This window comes from Chiloscyllium punctatum, chromosome 39 (assembly GCF_047496795.1).
Source record: "Chiloscyllium punctatum isolate Juve2018m chromosome 39, sChiPun1.3, whole genome shotgun sequence".
NCBI classification, from domain to species: Eukaryota; Metazoa; Chordata; class Chondrichthyes; order Orectolobiformes; family Hemiscylliidae; genus Chiloscyllium; species Chiloscyllium punctatum.
Genome location: NC_092777.1, coordinates 37723479 through 37744703, shown reverse-complemented (window position 1 = coordinate 37744703; position 21225 = coordinate 37723479). Strand labels below are relative to the sequence as shown.

General features: G+C 40.1%; 1 protein-coding gene across 3 annotated transcripts in view; it reads right to left on the bottom strand.

Annotated features, from left to right (window-relative positions):
• LOC140463959 (alpha-1,6-mannosylglycoprotein 6-beta-N-acetylglucosaminyltransferase B-like) overlaps nt 1-21225 on the bottom strand; it is an 864396-nt gene that overhangs the window by 126118 nt on the left and 717053 nt on the right. For all 3 annotated transcript variants that reach the window (XM_072558468.1, XM_072558467.1, XM_072558466.1), the window contains one exon: nt 17442-17575. In XM_072558468.1, the coding sequence (XP_072414569.1) occupies nt 17442-17575 (134 nt within the window). The remainder of the gene's footprint in view (nt 1-17441; nt 17576-21225) is intronic.

The window sequence follows — 21225 nt, the reverse complement described above, 5'->3', positions numbered from 1 at the left end:
TCTGGAGAACGGACCTCTATGTCGCAGGGGCTGAACGCCAACTCTCCAACACCACGTCCTACCTCCCCCTTGCTCATAAACCCATCGCAACCCATCAGGCCAAAATCACTCGCATGGTCTCATTGCCTCTGGTGACCTCCCCTCCATTGCCTCCAAATTCAGACCCCAGCCCCACACTGCCTGGTTCTACCTGCTTCCCAAGACCCACAAGCCCAACTACTCTGACCAACCCATCATCTCGGCACGGTCCTGCCCCAAACTCATCTCATCTTTCCTCGACTCCATCTTCTTCCCCTTAGTTCAGGCAATTTCTACCTATATCCACGATACCAACCATGCCCTCCACCTCTTCCGTAACTTCCAGTACCCAAGCCCCCAGCACATTATCTACACTATGGACGTGTAGTCCTTATACACGTCCATACCCCAAAAGGATGGCCTCCAGGGCCTCCGCTTCTTCCTCTCCAACAGACCCATCCAGCCCCCCCTCCACCAATAACCACCTCCGCCTGGCCGAACTAGTCCTCACCCTCAATAACATTCCCTTTAACTCCTCCCATTTCCTCCAAATGCCATGGCCATGAGCACCCAGATGGACCCCTGCTATGCCTGCCTCTTTGTTGGCTATATTGAACAATTGTTGAAAATGTGTTGCTGGAAAAGCGCAGCAGGTCAGGCAGCATCCAAGGAACAGGAGAATCGATGTTTCGGGCATAAGCCCTTCTTCAGGAACGTTGATTTTCCTGTTCCTTGGATGCTGCCTGACCTGCTGCGCTTTTCCAGCAACACATTTTCAGCTCTGATCTCCAGCATCTGCAGTCCTCACTTTCTCCTCGTATATTGAACAATTCCTCTTCAGTATCTACACAGGCACTGTGCCCGAACTCTTCTGCCGTTACATCAATGACTGCATCGGCACAACCTCCTGCACCCAGGCTGAACTGAAGCAGTTCATCAACTTCGCCCACAACTTCCACCCCGCCCTCAAATTCACTTGGTCTATCTCGGACACGTCCCTCCCCCGTCTTGACCTCACCTTTTCCATATCCGGCGACAGTCTCCACGTGGACATTTACTACAAACCCAAAGACTCCCATAGCTACCTGCACCATACCTCCTCTCACCCAGTATCCTTCATTCATTCTTCCAATTCTTTCACCTCGTTGCATCTGCTTGGACAAAGAGACTTGGATCACTTACCAAGGACACCTCTAGTTGATGGATAGTTTCTGTGGTGTCATTGCATGATACTCAAAGGCAAGTGGGAATACAAAGTATGATTCCACCATCCTCACCAAAGTCAAATCATTCAGCATTGCAGCCATGATCGAGACAAATCAATTCTGCTGGATGAGGCATTGTATCTGCACCCAAACAATTGGCTTCCGCAGCGGAATAGTTTTTATGAATTCAGGGATTTGGGCATCACTGGCTGGCACAGTTACTATTGCCTATTCCTATTGTCCTTGAGAAGGTAATGGTAAGCTGCCTTCTTGGACTGCTGTATTTCTTTGGCGTGGGTGCACTCACAATGCTGCCAGTGAGGCAAAACCAGGATTTTGACGAGCCGCAGTGAAGGAATAACAATATATTTCCAAATCAAGATGGTGAATGGCTTGGCGAGGGATTTGCAAGTGATACTCCTTTTCATGCATCCTCTTTTCATGACTTAAAGAATGCATCCAATCTCAAGGAGGACAAAGAAAACATGTTCTGCACTCACTGTACCTCATTGAAAATGGGACAAGTTGCCTCAGTGCATGGGAGGAATTTGCTGAATGGCAACACATCATTCAACAAAGTCACACAGGCAGAAACTGACTGCATGAACTCTACTGAGGAGAAGCAGAAGGGCAGAGAGAGCTGGCTTGAGAACCCACTTTGCCGTCCTCTCTCCTCAAGTGGTTCTAGCATTGCTCTGCTGAGTCACCTGAGGATACACAAATCCTGATGCCTGGCAGATATCATCCTCATTCTGTTGGACTAGCAATGACATGATAATGATCACTATAGGTGACCATTCTAAACATTAAGAAAGCATGAATATATTTTGCCAATTAATATTTCTGTAGCGTTTAAAGACAGTTTAATAATTAAGAATTGATGGAAATGTTAAAGAACATTGGAAAATAAAAGGTAAAAAGAACTTAATAGACTTCGTTTGGAATGCCTCCGTGATATGTGTTAATTTTATCTCCATCAAATTGTTAGACAGGGAGGCCTTGGCTCACTGGTATAATTGATATTCACCATTTAAACAAAGGTGTATTTTGCAATCAGTATAAGGACAACATTCCTTTTTACAAGAATAACAAATTCTTCCCAATGGTTTGAATTTATTTTGTAGATCAAGACTCTAACCTGAGGTCTACTCTTCCTGCATAGACTATTAACTTACATGGACTTTAAGCCTGGGGTTATCAGGAGCGCAATTAAATGAAACTCTGTTTCAACACAGTTTGGTTGTTTTCAAAGATTTGTCCCTGATTACCACTTGAGGACATTGAAAATTGGTATTAAATCAATACAGTTTCTGCAAAGATAAATGACTACCAAAGAATATTAATCTTTTGCATTGCAATGATTTTCCACTCTGAAGACTGAACCTAATACAGTTCCACATCACTGCTTGCTTTGTTTGAGTAAAGATTCCTGACATAAGTAATTTTAAGCAAAGAGCAACTGCTAAAATCGATTACAATGGAATAATTGGTGCAGTTTCATAGAGATTAGTATCTCCTTCCAAATAAAAGCCTCCACAACTGATTCCAATCTCCCACTCCCCCATCAAAATACCATTCAATTATCTGATTTTGTTGAATAAACCTTGAAAACAGAAATGTTGAACTACAAAGTTTAACTTTGTAAACAATGTATAGCACAGAATAAGAAAATAATTTTGGCAAAGTTACAGACAACAAAGAATGGGAAATAATTAGAAGGTGAAGGCAAATGCAGAATATAAAAGAAACAGAAGATAAAATGGAAAAAGCAGACAGAATCTTTGAAGAATAAGACAGAGGATTGACTAGCTTTAGCATTGCTAGAAGTGGTCATTAGGCATCAATTATTAGTGACTTCTAAACATATAACTCAGGCGATATCAGTTATGTCTGCAGTATATCATCTTCTCCAGCCACATAAAGTTTGTATGAAATTGCATGTAAGAAATATTTCTTGCATAACTAGGCACTGATTCTGATGCACTGTTGCCATGGTTAAGTAAGGAGAAGGGTGACACAATAGCATTGCTAAAAAATAGTTACTTTGACTAAAACAGAAAATAAAATTCCAAGAATGGTAAAATGCATAGGCTGCAATAGATGTAGCTTCTCACTTGTTACACCATCAAACATTACAACTGTTGCAGGAGCTTTGAGAGTTAGATTACAGTGAGAGTTCCAGCAGGTTTCCTAAAACTGTGGTTCCACATTAGGACAAAAATTAAATTAAAGTGGTAATATAAAAGCAAAGTAATGGAAATCTACAATAAAAATGCTGGAAATACTGAGCAGGTCAGTTGACATTTATGGAGATAGATGAAGGTTAATGTTTCAGGTTGATCATCTTTCATCAGAACCCAGAATAGTTAGAAAGGCATCAGCTAATAAGCAACTGAAAAGCGGAAGCATGGAAAATGAGCAAAGAGGAAGGTCTGTGATTGGGTATGTTGTGTTATATTTCATGGTCATTATATCAATAAACGTTTAAGAGATATGCTCGTCCTATCATCATTGTTTAATATCATTTGACTTAAACTTTAGTATAAAGATCATATCGTATCTCACATCACTTAAAGCATGGCATGAAGCAAGTTCCTCTCACCTGCTCCTCGGATGCTGCCTGACCTGCTGTGTTTTTCCAGTGCCACACTGTTAGATGTGACTTCATAATCGAAATGATGAAACTGACCAAGGATGATCCCTTGAATACAGAGGCTGGTGAGGACTAAGGGAACTTATCATTCTTCTGGGAGGAAGGAGATGATGTAAGGGAAGAAATAAAACATTGGTTACCCATCTACCCATGGTGCTAAAAAAGGCACCTTTTTGTTGAGAATGGAGGAAGTCATATCAGAAAAGCTAGAATAGAAGATTGCATTATCCGAGGTACAGATACTTGGAAAATGGAATTGAGTCCTTACTCAAATCAGGTATGAGGAAGATGAGTTAGGGTAGAAGTGGGAGGTGGTGATCTTTGAGTGAATATTGACTGAAAATCTATTCCATAGAATTGGACATAGAATTTGAGGAAGAGGAGAGTGAGAGATGCATAATGTAAAATAAGAAAACAGTGGAAATTGGAAGCAAAGTTCTCTTGGTCTAGATTATACAGGAATCAATCATTGTATATTGACAAGTTTTGTGAAGTTTGCACCGACAAAACCTTTCAACATTGTGTGTAACATCATTGTGAACTTGCAGTCTCCCCAGTGCGAAGCAGGACTAATAGATGCTTTTTCAATACACACTGGGAATTGAACTTTGATCCTTTTGAACTACTTAGCCCAAGATTGCAGAAGCTCACACACTTGGTAATTGTACTACTAAGGTGAAGGTAAAACCTCCACTTGCAATGACACTACCTTTCACAGAAATGTTGTGGAGTGACCAGTGTTGGACCAGGGTGGACAGTAAAAATCACACAACACCAGGTTATAGTTCAACAGGTTTATTTGGAAGTATAAGCTTTTGAAGTACTGCTAGTGGGGTAGGATCATAGGAGACAGAATTTATAGCAAAAGATCAAAATCTCTTACACTGATGCGATATATTGAACAAACCTAGGTTACTCCTAAGTCTTTAATTACTTAGAATGGGATTGCAGGTTTCAATTCATTAATATGTAAATTACTGAACTTCTTTAAAGTCAAATTCCCGAGATAACTTAAGGTTTTACAAAATAAAAGTGGATCTCAGCTCAGACAATGAATGAAAGGTGGGAGGTTAGAGTCTGTCTGTATCCTAAATTTGAGTCAGACTGGTTCTACTTCCAAAATAGGAATTTATAAAATATCACATGGACTGACTGCCTACAGATTTTGTGCTTTTTGAACAAACTGTAATGTATCTGCAAATACACATCTGCAAGTTCCAGGCAAAGATCTGTCAGTGTCCTCACCAATGCCTGATTGGCATTAGATTCGGTGAGCTTTGCCTTAAAAAAATCAATGCAATCTCTTGTTGGCTCTCTGACTGGCTGATGAGGTAACCCACCCCAATTCCCAACCCCCACCTCCTCAAACATATCCTGTCCACAGTGTGTGAACCCTAATTGTATGAAACTAAGATAAAATCCAATCCTTCAGCAAAATGCGGGACATTTCAGAATCCCATTCATTTTTCTTTTGCCTGCTCCCAAGTTTCTGGCTAGCTCAGTTGCTGGTTTGTGATGTAGAATGATGCTAACAAAGTGAGTTCAAATCTCACATTGGCTGAAATTACCATAAAGGATTCTCCTCACATATCCCCTTGCTTGAGGCATGGTGACCCTCAGATTAAAACCACCATCAGTCATCTCTCTAATGAAAGAGCAGCTGTATGGTCCACTCAGATTATGGTGACTTTACTTTCTCATACTAGTATGAAATATTTATTTGATTCTAGCAAGTTCCCTGACTTTAACATCTTGCAGAAATGCAGAAAATGTCTTTATTGAACCTTTTTATTAGGAAGCAAATAATACATGTGAGTGAAATATTTCCTCATCTCTTTATTTTAGTTGGAAAAGGTAGATGGCTGAAATGTGCAAAGAATAGCTTGGAAAAGTACAAATGTGAATCTTTATCTGATTTCTGTGCTTTTTGGCTTCTTACTTTGAAAAGTATTCATGCTCATGTTCCCCATGCTGTGAGAATGCAGTCATACTGTCAGGAAAATGAACTGTCAGCATGAGGTGTTCAGCAGAGGCAAATTCAAAATAACCGACATGACATAAACTTATTTTTTTCTCTCTGCAAGTGTGAAGATAGCTCAGAGCTGCTGGGAATTTCCTATTCCTCCATGACATTATTACTTTTCTTTCTCTCACCCTTACTTGCCTCTATCCCTTCTGCCCATAATTTTTTCTGTCCCTTCCTTTTCTCTCTTCATCCATTCTTTCCAGTTCTACCTTTTTTCATTATTTTCCTCCTTTACTACATTTCTACCTCAATGCCTTATTCCTTATTCCACTTGTGTGATAACACCCAGGCCTGACCAATTTAATGAACTTCTTGAAAAATGAATTGGATTTAATAATATAGGCTTTTTGGAACTTTACAATTCAGACTAGCTCATGCCAGATTTAATGTAGTGGCTCTAATTGTAATAGTATCATTTGATCAAAAAATTAATGGCAGAACTAGGCCACTAGGCCTTATCTCCCATTTAGTGTTAAAAATGGGGAGGGAGTGGTAAAATTGTAAAGATACCTATTTCTGTTTTGCCATCAGCGAGACTGCAGCAGCTTGTGAGGCAGATAGTTTGCCTGTCCCATGGATGTTTGCAGTAAATTAATGACCCATTTTTACACAACTGTCAGCATTTTATCCGGAGACAAGGTTGTGAACATAAAAGGTGGCTCTGTATCCTGAAAAACACAACAAAGGGACTTGCCCTCTGATCAGTAATACCTTCCCCCTTCACCATCCTGAATTTATTATTTTTATCTACCTGTTCAAGGGCATCTCCATTTTGAATTGATTTATTTTTCATTTGATTTAAGCTTTATTGCCATGTGCACTCAAGTACAGAAGTACAGGTGTCCAGTGAAAAGTGTACAATATCACCACACACTTAGGTACAAAGATGCCTTAGTTTAAAACTTAGGTACAATTAGTAACACAGAGAAACAAAGTTCTTAGCATAAGTAGAAAAATAATGAAATAAAATTGAAATTACAATCTTTCCTAGTATTAAGTGAAAAAAAAGGAATAGAGGTAAAATTTCAACAGTCTTCCTTAAGTGCAATTGGCCTTGAGATGTCCGGATTGTCCTAGTAGTATCTCACCTCACAAGAGGCTACATGCCATCCTTAACTGAAAAACCAGGCCACTGGGTAAAATTTAGGAGAATCTCTGCAGTAAAACTACTAGGTTAGTCTCACTGCCAGCAAGTGTGCACTCAGTACCACCTTTTTGGGCTGGTGATGGTGTCCCAACATTTGTAGAGAAATTCATCTTACTGTCTTGTAATGTATAATGGCCCAAACCAGACTGCACATTATGGGTGGCATGGTGGCTCAGTGGTTAGCACTGCTACCTCACAGCACCAGAGTCCCAGGTTCTATTCCAGCCTCAGGCAACTGTCTATGTGGAGTTTGCACATTCTCCCTGTGGTGGCATGGGTTTCCTCCCCCAATCCAAAGGTGTACAGATCAGGTGAATTGGCCATGCTAAATAGCCCATTGTGTTAGGTATATTAGTCAGAGGGAAACAGATCTGGGTTACTCCTTGGAGGGTTGGTATGGACTGGTTGGGCTGAAGAGCCTGTTTCCATACTGTCGGTAATCTAAGAAGTTGGTTTTAACATAATTGTACAGCTCAATTGTTTCTGATATTATTGTCACTGACCATTTTGGAAAATCAATCAAAAAAACTGTTCATGTGTGGGATAACTGATACAGATCAATTGGCTTTGCTGTATGTTGTAATTTCAATGTGTTTCTATGTCTTCTTCAATTTCATAAATGTTTAAATTTTTCAGTTATCAATATTATTCTGTACTTTTGCCACCTATGATTCACCTAGCTGACATTGAGCTCATAACACAACCAGCTATTAAGGTGACATACAATGTTCTGTACAACGTTCAAGTGGAACGATTATTCTAATAATAACCACGTGCGACACATTAATGATGTTAACCTAATTTCAAGTAGATGTAGAACACCAATGATGTAGTGCATCTGCAAAATGTTCATTTAATTTAAAATAATTTGATCATTGAATTGAACTATCATAACAAAACAAAAGGGCAATGGGTCATTGTTTAAAAAAAGTGATTTACAAATCACTTTAGATTCTAAAAGAAGACTGCAGAAACAGTGGCTCCTATTATCCTAAATTACCCCTAATTCAATCAAAGCAAAATCTTCAGACCCTCCAGCCAGTTGGAAGATGTTACAAATATACATTAATCAGCTCAAAGTAATCGAGCTCTAACTGCAGCTGTGCAACATGGTTGATCATGGAACAAGTTGTTCTGACTAATCAGCTGAATGCTCTTGCCCACTGCAATGTGTGGTAGAATCTTTTAGAAACACACTGCTTGACTGAGATGTATTTTTCTTTAGCTTTGATTCTTTCTCTTTCCCATTTTCAAATACTTCTGTATCCAACGTTATATCTTGCACGTTTATTTAATAGTAGCAATGGTATTGCTTGTGGTCAGTCAACATAATTCTGCTTCATGATAATAGGATCACATATGCCATGTAGGAAATAACATCAGTTTTAAGAAGACTTCTAGCTCAGATTGAGGCTCTGAGTGTAAGTTTGCTCACTGAGCTGAAAGGTTTGTTTTCAGACGTTTCGTCACCATACTAGATGACATCATCAGTGAGCCTCCAGTGAAGAACTGGTAGTATGGCCCGCTTTTAATTTATGTGTGATTTATTGATGTGAATATCAACTAGCCACAAAAAGATATGATCCACTCTCACTAGTATCTTTACATTCAAATGAGGAAGGACATCACTTCAACTGGGAGAACACATCCATCTTAGGACAAGCCAAACAGAGACACACATGAGAATTCCGAGAAGTATGGCATTCCAACTGGAACACTATCAACAAACACATTGAACTGGATCCCATTTACTACCCCCCCTGAAAAAAAGAACAGGAAATGACATCACCATGGGAAATGACATCACCAACCCAAGGAAACCTATACACATAAATAATAAGTGGGCTATACCACCAGTGCTTCACTGGAGGCTCACTGATTATGTTACCTAGTATGGTGACGAAACATCTGAAAACAAACCTTACAGCTCAGCAAGCAAACTGACATCCAGTTACTCAAAATGTTAAAATCCATTTACATTTAATGGCTGCAATGACACTGGGGTTGCTGTACATATCAGTTGTGGTTCAGTAGCATTTTAATGCATGCAGTCTCACACTACCATATACCTACATGCACATTGAATATTCTAAGGAGACATTGATAGCAATCCTGGGGATAATGATTGGATATTCATATCTTTTACATGTTTATTTCTTTAACTTCTTCAAAGGTGGATCAAACAGCATTGGTAAACAATATTATGTAGGTATGAAATACGAACATTTTGTTTCACATTAAAAGAACATATAGAGAATTATTCAATTTAATCTATGGGAGTTGATTGTGCAATAAAAACTAAACAACAAATATGCCATAGGTCCCCATCAGTGAATCAGCTTATTTGGATCAATGAGAATCTCTCCTTTACTTTCCACTGTCTTTCTGAGTCTGCTTTTTTGGTGCCCGACAGTCAGAACAATGTCCTGTTGCCCAAGTTTCCTTTTAAGTGTTTCACAGCTTTTGTCTTTTTATCTCTCTTTTTTCAAGAATGAAAAAATTCCACAGCTCTCAAACACATTTTACTTTTTGACAGAAGCTTGGTGAGTGAGATGGCTCTTTGCAGCAACAAAGAGGCATAGAGATTCTGAAACCTTGGCCTCATTTAATTAGCACCATTGTGATCATTAAAACCACCTAATTTAGTTACCTGTTGTAGTGCTGAGGGATGTGTCTGGGAATTGGCAACCACTGGCAAATTATCCTAAAGTATGGTAAAACTGGAATGGATGTTCTGGTGTTTGATGGAACTGCAGTGGAACGACTGAAGTTTGACAGCTAATGGAGTCTGGCATTATTAGGGCAACACCTAGATTTTTTTCAAAACTGTGGCCAAATCTATTATCTGAACCTAAATCTTTGGGAGAGATTGAGACCTTCAATTAAGAAAATAATCAAAGACAATATTAGCCAAAGGAGGAGAAAGTTATTGTTGTGAAGTAGTCATTTCAACTTTTTTAAAATTTAAGACATTATAAATTATAGATATTATGAATAACTGCCATGATGTGGAGGTGCCGTGTTGGGCTAGGGTGGACAAAGTTAAAAATCACGCAATACCAGGTTATATTCCAACAGGTCTTTTTGGAAGTACAACCTTTTGGAGTGCTGCTTCTTTGTCAGGTAACTGCTTATGCCCAAAACATCAATTCTCCTGCTCCTCAGATGCTGCCTGACCTGCTGTGCTTTTCTAGCACCACACTTTTCTACAGTGGATAGAGGGCCAATGGCAATGACACCACGGCCATTTATGGGTTCCTCAAGAAGATTTAATTCCCATCAGGCAGTATGTAGGTTTTCATTGACGTTTCCAGAGCCTTCAGGGGTAATTTCCTTGTGCTGAGGGCTGCTCACTAGGTGTACTTCATTAACTGCAGTGCCACATGGGGCCATGGCCCCTGCCAGTACTGTAATAGGTCCAAGGATGATAGTTGGTGTAGGAGTTCCAGAACTCAGGTTAGTAAGTAAGTATCACGGGAGCAGTCAGGGAAATCCTGACAGAGAGGTAGAGGCGTAGGTGCGAAGGGTGGTATGGTGGCTCAGCGGTTAGCTCTGCTGTCTTACTGTACCAAGGACGCAAGTCCAATTCCAGCCTTGGGTAATTGTCTGTGTGGAGTTTGCATGTTTCTCCCTGGGTCTATGTGGGTTTCTGCCAGGTGGTCTGGTTTCTTTCCATATTCCAAAGATGTGCAGATTAGGTGGATTGGCCACACTAACTTGTTCATAGTGTGCAGGCTAAGTGGATGATCCATGGTAAATGCAGGGTTATATGGTAAGGGGCTGTATTTGGGTGGGATGTTCTCCAGAGGGTCAGTGCAGACTGGATGGGCCCAATAGCCCTTTTTCACACAGCGGGGATTCTATGATTCTGGTTGGGAGACTAAAGTCCTTTCCTTCAATTAGTGGGTTGCTTTGCTGGGCACTAGGTACTCAAGAAAGAGGGAACATCCTGTCCCCTACTAGGCCACAGGCACATCTTACTTGGCAGCTTGTCCATATTTTGTAGTTGCTGTCTGTTGCTGCTTGAATGCCTAAGGGCCTGAATTGGCCTCGGGCAGCATTATGAGCAGGTAAGAGGAGCTGAATTGACTCCATTCTGTTCACTACCCCTCTGTTGGTCAGAACAAAGGTTTAAGTTCCTTTTGTTTCGAATGTGGCTATGCCTCATCCCAATTAAAAATGTAGTTAATTATTTTTGCTGCAGGCAATAACGAACCAATCAAGAAGGCTTTCTTGAATCAAATAAAAATCAAATTTATTCAAGGTTAAGCTGAGAAAAGTAATATCAACGCACACACACGTACACACACACGTACACAGACACACACACACGTGCATAGACACAGACACACAAGCACACACACACACACACACGTACACACACACGTACACAGACACACACACACGTGCATAGACACAGACACACACACACACAGACATGTACACAGGCACGCGCGCGCACACACACACGTACACAGACACACACGTGTATATACACACACACACATGTACACAGACACACACATGTACATATATACACACACACACACACACACACACACACACACACACATCATTGCATTTGTTAATGCCGTTCTGTGACTAAGGCAGTTTTAATGCGCAAAAATCTTGTGAATGCCCCATAGTAATGCATTTCTCTTGAGAGTTTCAACAGTCTGTTGACAGAGTTCCCTGCTACGCTTGGATATTAATAGTTGAGGTTGTGACTGAGGGTGGTTTCATCTTCTAATTTGTGTGATGTGTTAAAGTCTTTGTTTCACAACAACTGAGAAGTCTCATTCCCATGGAGAAATAGTTGAAAGCCTCATTGTGAGCTACAGATTGCGGATGATGATTTTTAATGTCCATAGAATTACCCCTTGGAAAGCCCTTGGCATGATGACTTTGGCAGTCTTTTTAAAGAGTCCTAGCTCAATTTTACCTGTTTTCCCTTAACCTCAAAGTCCATGGTTTTAAGTCAATCATTGAGATGTTAATGAATATTAGTCTGCATTTTATCTTCAATTCAATGAGAAGGTTGTTCTTAGTCCTTCCTGCCCAAGAACCTAATGGGGGAGGAGAATTGTTGGGGATGTCATGGACCCTCCATCCCAACTTTTACTGATCGAATACACATGCTGCCGCCAACCTCTCACCTCCTGGAGGAAGCATTAAATTCCACACAAAATGTGTTTCCCAGCAGAATAGTAATGGTAGCCATGCACCCACTGCTTTGAGTATGTTGAATGATGACTACGTTTAATCTTAAATGGAAGAGAGTACATGTCAACTTGACTAGGATGCATGGATATAATTTGGTTCCATTTTAAATATATACAGTTTATACCATTCATATATAATACTCTTCAGTTGATAGAATTATTAGTGGATAGGAAAAAGTCTAGTTACTTGGACTCAGAAAAGTGGAGTTGATTGGAGCATGTATGCTACACTTCTGTGATGTGGAGGTGTGGGTGTTGGACTGGCGTGGACAAGGTCAAAGATCACACAACACCAGGTTATAGTCCAACAGGTTTATTTGAAATCATAAGTTTTCAGAGCAATGCTCCTTCTCTCACCTCACCTGATAAAGGAGCATTGCTCCAAAAGCTTTGATTTCAAATAAACCTATTGGACAATAACCTGATGTCATGTGATTGTTGACCTTGGCTACCCTTCTGTAGTATATGATGAGGAGCTGGAAAAGGAAAAAAATGGTGTTGCAACAAATGCTGAACTAGCCAGTGATGCCCTGACCTCATGAAGAAAAAGTAGTTTAGTGGACAGGAAATTTGTACAGATAACAAAATGTTAAAATTTAATTGATTTGATCAGCTTCCAGATAACTGGAATTTTGCTTCTTTAAAAAAAGTGTTCACAGCATGTGCAGATCACTGGCTGTGCCAGCATTTATTGCCCATGATTTATTGACCTGAAAAGGGAAGTGGTGAACTGCCTTCTTGAGTTGCTGGAGTCACTGAGGTGTGGAAACGCCAATGCAGTTAGCAAGGGAGTTCAGGATTTTGACCCAGCAACACTGAAGAATGGTGATATATTCCAAGTAAGGATGGTGTGTTATTGGTGGGAACTTGCAGATGGTGGTGCTCCCATGCATCTGCTGCCCTTGTTCTAAGTCATAGAGGCCATAGGTTTGGAAGGTACTGTCAAAGAAGCCTTGGTGAGTTACTGCAGTGCATCTCGTAGATGGCAAATACTTGCTGGTGAAGGGAATGAATGTAGAAGGTGGTAGATGAGTGCCATCTGTCTTGGATGGTGTCAAGCTTCTTCAGTGTTGATGGAGCTGCAAATGGAAAATATTTTATCCTAGTCCCAACAATCATCAAGGAGACAGGAGATAATTTCTTCACTGTAAAATTCTGAGTCTCTGATCTACTCCTGTAGCCACACTACATACATATGATTGGTCAATGGTAACTCACGACGTTGATAATGTCATTGAATGTTCACGGATGATGGTTAGATTCTTTCTTGTTGGAAATGGTCATTGCCTGACAGTTGTGTGTTGTAAATCTTCCTTGCCACATCATTCCAAGCCAGGATGTTGTCCAGCCTCAGCGCAAATGCTTCAGAATCTGAGGAATTATGAATGGTGCTAAACATTCTGCAATCACCAGGGAATATCCCCAATTCTGACCTTTGTTGTGAGGGTAGGTCATTGATGAAGCATTGAAGATGGTTCGGTCTAAGACACTACCCTGAAGAAGTCCTGTATTGAGGTCCTGGAGCTGAGATGATTAACCACCGACAACCACAACCATTTGTCTCTGTGCCAAGCATGACTCCAATCAGTGGGGAGTTTTCACCCTGATTCCCACTGACCTCAGTTTTGCTAGGGGTCCTTGATGCACACTCAATCAAATGCAACCTTGATATCAAGGTCACTCGCTTTCACCTCACCTCTGGAATTCAGCACCATTGTCCATGTTTGAAACAAGATTGTATGAGACTAGAAGCTGAGTGGTTATTGCTAAGTAGCAATATTGAGGAAATCTTCCATCACTTTCCTAATGGTCCTGAGTAGACTGATGGGGCAGTAATTAGCCAGGTTGGATTTGTCCTGCCTTTTGTGCACAGGATATACACATTGGAAACGTTCCACATTATTGGACAGATGACATTCTTGTAGTGTGCTGGAACAACTTGGCTATTGGTAGACAGAGGGTGGAGATGGGGTGGAAAGAGGGTGTGCGGAGTAGGGGACAGAAGGACCGTCTGTTTTTTATCTGACTTCCCTAGGAGACCACAACCAGCCTCAACTAGCCTGAACAAAAATGACAGCCTGGGTCAGTATTGCGTTTGGACTGAAGTGGATCAGTGCAGGACAGGTCAATCACCTTCTGTGCTCTACAAGGGTAAGTGTGGCTGTCTTCACTCTGCTACCTCACACCCACACGATCACTATTCATTCTAGCTGTGTCATTGCACACAGCTCTCACCAAGGCTCATGGATGACAATTCTCAAACTGTCATGGAACGTTGCCACTTAACTGCTCTCACCTACCTCATCTTCCCAAACTATAAACCCTCCCTGGTTTCTACATTTCTTACTCACTCACTGGAGATAACAACTCACTCATCTCTCCTGCTCACCACTAACTGCTCTTCTATCTAATTCCATCCAATTCTATCCCTCCCCTTCTCACATGGCAGGAAATATTGGCCCAATAACTGTGCCAAGAAGTCCAAGACTAGTAAGGGTCTGACAGAAATCCTTACTGCCCATGAGGAAGAAACACTGTAACGTTACCTCTTGATTGATTGCAATTTCTCTAAGAACTGCTTCCTTTTGACTGATACACATGGGCATGTGTTTGTTGTACATATAGGGAATTTGCTGAGTAAACCTCTGGCACAGGCAGCAGTCCAAATGCTGACATAGCACAATGTTACATTATGAGATGTACACCCTTTTCTTAATGGACAGAAAGACTGTCCAATGCTTCCCAATGTCATAAACTATCTAGTCTTTGCACTCTGTGCTAGAAAGCAATGGAGGCTGGCAGCTTGTCACTGAACACTAAAGACCTTGTGTGGTGTTGAAGTCAGTGAGTTTGCAATAAGAAACCAACGTGAAGTATAGAGAGGCTGGCAGTCTCTTAAGTAAGTGGTAAAGTGAGTGAGCACTATGAAAACAAGCTAAGAACCATAAGCTGCATGTATTATTTTGAGCAGGAAAGCATCCTGTGTGTGCGACTTGGTAGAAGCATGCAAGTCAATGGTGTTCTTGAGCTTCAGGGATGAATGAACTTTTAAATTCATTCACAGGATGAGAGTGTCGCTGGCCAGGTAGCATTTATTGCCCATCCTTAAGTACCCAGAGGGCAGTTACAAGTAGTCCAGACCAGGTAAGGACAGCAGTTTCCTTCCCTAAAGGGCATTAATGAACTAGATGGATTTTTCCAACAACTGACAATGGATTCATGGTCATCATTAGACTTTTAATTCCAAATATTTATTGACTTCAAATTTAACCATCTGCCACAAAGGGATTCGAGCCCAGGTCCCCAGAACATTATCTGGATTAACCATCCAGCGATTATGTCACTAAGCTATCACCTCCCCTTAGTTGGTATGACAGCAGGCATAATAATACATTAAGACTAGTGCCTCGCTGATGCTGACTCTTGTGGATGAGGTTTCAGTGAGGATGGTGGTCGTGGAGAATGCAGGGACATTGTTCTAAAGAAGCAGCTACATTGTTGCTGGGACAAGCATCTGGGGGAGCTACAGCTGCAAGACACTGCTCTGATTGAAATGTGGGTAATCTGAACAGTGTAGTTTCTCAGTGACAGAGGGGACAATTGGAAAAGGTATGTAATGAATGCAAATTGGGGCATTCATGAGATACAAGTATTTAGGAATGCAGTGGTCACTGCTCAAAGGTGAAATTCTGAAGTCACCATGTATGACCTGAGGGAAAACAGGGAATTTGTTTCTTCATAGTGAGATTCTGAGTTTCTGCTCATACTGTACTTTCTTTGCTATTATTCATGCCACAGAGGGAGGGGAAGATTCCGTCTAAAGCTTTAATGGGTGCCAGCAAAATTAGACTTTTCTACCAACTAATGAATGGCTTGAATAATCTCAATTTAGTTTAATATGCTTAATGTGTGGGCTACTTATAAAGGCTTCTGCAGCCAAAGATACCTTGCCTATAATCTGCTTCATAATTCATGAATGATCAAAAGCTTTAGGTATGTGAGCAGGAATTGTTCGTGGATTTGATATGAATCAGGTTGGGATACTCAGAAAATTCCTGTTAATATTTCTATATTAAGGCAGCCTTTTAGTTTAACTTAATCCAGTTCATACCAGAGCTTCAGATGAAAGCCTGTCATCTAAAGAGATCAGATATATTCTATTTTAGCATCGGGAATTATGTTTAAGCTTGGGTCAAATTTATGAAGTCAACTGATGCAAGGAAAAAAAACTAAAAGGCATTTCCAAATGTTTAGCTTGATGAAACAACTTGTTAGTGGGTGTCTCATTTTATTACATAAGCCCTACAGCAATATTTGCAAGCAGTTCACAATAATCTTGCAACCCTTACCATCAATAACACACAATAGATTCAAATAAATTTGATAGCATTCTGTAAATTAGCTGCTTTAACTATTTATCTGATAGAAAAAAAACATTTACTGCTGAGAAATTGCATTGAAATGTAAGAGGGAAGTGACCTAATGACGGTAGAGAATCAGGCCTGCGTGACATGTTGTTAATTGTCTTTTGTATCTATTTAATAGGATAATGCAATTACTTTTCTTTTAAGCTGGCTTATTCCAGCATGGTCAAAGAGGAAAACCATAGTAGCAAAAGCTCCACATGCACTGCAGAACATTAGAAAACAATTGTATAAATAGTCAATGCTTGTTTAAAGTTGGGTTGAAGAGAACCTAAGAAGAAAAATTTATCACAAGTGGCACAAATGCATCCTCTTCAAGAGAACTTGTCTTATTAAGTCAGCTTTATGTTTATGTGTCTCTGTGAACCAATATGCAGCACAGCACACTAAATAAATATGCTTAATAAAGCCAGAAATCAGGCTGAGATAATAGATTTTTAAATACCGTATTCTTCAAAAGCTAGGCCAATTATTTGCTTTTGACACAAATGCCTTTGCTTTGTCAGAGGTTATTAAAATCAAACTATAACATTTAGCTTATCTACTTTTACAATGAAGATATTCTCTGAAGCGAGCTAAAGTTTTTTTAAATTATCTAGCTATTACTTTATGTATTCTGAAGGTCAGTCATAAGGGTACTGAAATGTTGTTTTAGGTTGAATAGCCTTTCCTTGAGCAATTAAAATAAATACATTGTAGTCTTGCTATAATAATTATACTATAATGTTAATATAATCATTACTTACGAAACATAGTCATGTACTGTTTTGGGTTGAGATTCCAGTGACCCCAGTTTGTTCGGTAACCATGGAGATTTGCATAATCATCAAAATTGTAGGCTGGCTCTGTACCAAATGTGTCAATCACCCGGATCCGACATCTAAAAGGCGAAACAGAAGTATAGAAAGTCAATGTTGTCTGTGAATTTCAAGTGAAACCTCTGTTCCATCTGGTTCAGTGTGCACACTTCTCGTCAAGAACATCAAACAACACATCAGCTATTCCAAAGAAGAGTCTTAGTGGATTAGAAGGGTTAACATGTTTTTTTTCTCTCTCTCCAGTGATGGTGCCAGACCCGTTGAGTTTCTCCATCACTTTCTGGATTTTATTTCAAATTTATAGCATTTATAGAAGTTTGGACACCTCTCCTATTGATTAGTTCAGGAAGTAAGCTGAATGCAGTCAATGTACCTTCTTTAGAATATTGAAGAACTTTTATTCTTCTCAGTGGAATACAAACTGCAACACCCAGCACAAAGTGCTCATGTCTGATGACTCAACGGAAAATTGACTTTCTGTTCATTTAATTTGTTAAAAATGACTAAGGAATGCTTCAAAGCAGTGAGAATTGTCTCTTCAATCTCGAAAAGTCAGCTGCTGGAAAAGCACAGCTGGTTGCAGGCAGCATCCGAGGAGAGGAGAGTTGATGTTTCATGCATAAGCCCTTCACCAGGATGCCCGAAACATCGACTCTCCTGCTCCACAGATGCTGCCTGACCTGCAGTGGTTTTCCAGCACCACACTTTTTGACTCTGACTCTCCAGTATCTGCAGTCTTCACTTTCTCCTAGTTGCTTCTTCAATCTGCGTGTTTATTTTTGAATTTTACATTCTTTTGCACTAGATTGTTGAACTGGCTTTTGATGAAGAAATCTGACATCCTTAGCTGTCCTTCCTATACATGAGTTTAAACCCATAGTAACAAGATTATTTCTTCCAACCCCCTGAAGTGGCTGAGCAATTCGACTCAGTTGTACCGAATTATGACTGCTGTTACATTGTTTGCGGTGATTTTGTTTTCCTGAATCTACAATATTTTCAAGTTGAATTTGACACCATTTGGTCAAATTCGCACATTTTCTTTAGGTCAAATTTATTATATTTTCATGCTTAAAATCTATATGACTTCTTAGTTGCTGATTTAAACTTGCATTTATTGTTCAAACCATCAGAATAATAAAGATTGAATGAACTTCACCACTCGGGTTCTGAAACTTGAAATTCCAATAAACATGTTTTTATTTCTTTCCATTGATTTACTTTAAGCCTGTTAATGAAAGATTTTCTTAACTTACATATGATTAATTTTGTTGTCATGTAAATAACTCAGAAATTGTTAAATCACTGTTAGAGTCCTCTGCTCTGTTTCCCAGTTCTGTTTTCCTAGTTTGCAGATAGAGACAAACTTTTCTCTAAAGGATTGAATTTGTTTCAGCGTCCAGTGATCAGCCTCTTTACAAGGGTGCACAATTTGGATTTAACCCCTTGCCCGTGTTTACTGCTGTCAATATTTGTTAAAGCTTGTTTCTGCTATTAGGGGCTGAAAAAGCCTTTTATTCTGAATTACTGTTGTTTTTGATGGTTTTTCTCAATGAATGTTCAGAGATTCCTTTCCTTCATAGTAAGTGGACAGCCCAGTCATGTTTCTGGCTTGTCTTAAGGCTGTGATAATAATTTTTTCTGAAGAAATTTTATTTTTGCACTTCTCTTCTCCAAATGATTTCAGGTCTGTTTCTTGATCTTCATTGTTATCACAATGTTTTTGGCAGTAGGTCTTATCACTGCCTTCATCTTCTGTTGTGTGGTTTTATACCCACATCTATGAGTTTGGTTCAAGATAGACTGTTCGAGAAATGTTGAGACCGTGGTGCTGGAAAAGCACAGCAGGTCAGGCAGTATCCGAGGAGCAGGAGAATCAACATTTCGGGCAAAAACCCTTCATTATGAAGGGCTTATGCCCAAAATGTCGATTCTCCTGCTCCTTGGGTGCTGCCTGACCTGCTGTACTTTTCCAGCATCGCACCCTCGACTCTAATCTCCAGCATCTGCAGTCCTCACTTTCGCCCTGTTCATGAAATGTTACTGGCTTCAGGTTTGGACTTCATTATAAAACTGTTTGTTATGTATTCAAACTAAATATTCCAGTATGAGGCATGTGGAGATGTGCATAATCTTAGAGATAGATTATAGAAAGGCTGTTCTATAAACTGTATTGTCTAATGCTATTCAGTCCAACCCATATGGTTCACTGCACATGTTTCTGTCAACCATACAGCTCGACCTCAAGCTTCTACCCAGTTCCCCCGTGCTTTTTTCTTCCTTTATTAAGTCCACCCACAATGTGCTGTTTATGCCCAGTGAGCAGCAGCTCCACGTCACCATCATAAGGTTGCTCCACGATCCTAACGTGCGCTAAATTATACCCACCATCCGCAATGTTTATAGTGGGCAACTTAATAATGGAAATGCCATTGATGTCAAGGGGAGATAATTCCATTCTCAATTGTTCACGACAGTCATTGTCTGTCACTTGTGGCATGAATGTTACTCCTCATTTATCAGATTGTTCTTATCAACTATGCAAATCTATGCCATTCGTGACCTTCTCTAGTATTTCTGGAAATAGATTTTATCACATTCATGGACATGAGTGGACTATATTAACCCTATTATTCTACACATCAATATGGTCATGGACTGTTTTTATCTCTGCACTGCTCCTTTATCAGGTGGTTGTGAAGTATAAGATCATAAGACATAGAATTTATAGCAGAAGTTTACAGTGTGATGTAATTCAAATTGAATATTGAAAAAGACATGAATTGTTTAATTGTCTCATCTGCTAGACTGAACATGTTGGTTTCAGTTCTTTCACATGTAAATTGCAGAACTTTTTTAAACTAACATTCTCAAGTGAACTTTAACATTTGACATCATGTATGCATTTAAGGTGTGAGACTGTGTGCCACAATGTTCAGACTGATTCTAATCTAAAAAACAGATTTACCGTATCTTACATGGATTCATGCAGTTTTTGTGCAAAATAAAATGTAATTCTCCAAGTACAAATTCACTGTGTGTGTGTGTGTGTGTTCATGTGGGAGTGTGAGTGTTTGGGGTTATGAGTGTCTGTGAGAGGATGCGTGTGTATGTGTGTGTGTGGAATGCGTATGAGAGCGAGCTTGTGTATGAGAGAGGGTCTGCATTTGTGTGTGTGTCTGCAGGATATATATATATAAGGTAAAAACAATCCCTGCAGATGCTGAAAACCAAATACTGGATTAGTGGTGCTGGAAGAGCACAGCAGTTCAGGCAGCATGCAACGAGCAGCGAAATCGACGTTTCGGGCAAAAGCCCTTCATCAGGAATAAAGGCAGTGAGCCTGAAGCGTGAAGAGTCAGGCTCACTGCCTTTATTCCTGATGAAGGGCTTTTGCCCGAAACATCGATTTCGCTGCTCGTTGGATGCTGCCTGAACTGCTGTGCTCTTCCAGCACCACTAATCCAGGATATATATGTGTGTGTATGTGTGTGTGTGTGTGTGTGTGTGTGTGTGTGTGTGTGTGTGTGTGTGTGTGAGTGAGAGAGAAAAATGGAGGCGTGGGGATGGTCTTGGCGAGGTACTCATCCTCATTGATAATGTGTTCTCCACTTCTCACCTTTAAACAACCACCAAACCTCAAACAGATCATCACAGTCCCTCTCAAACACAAGCTCTCTCTTATACACTCACACATCCATTCCCACACTCA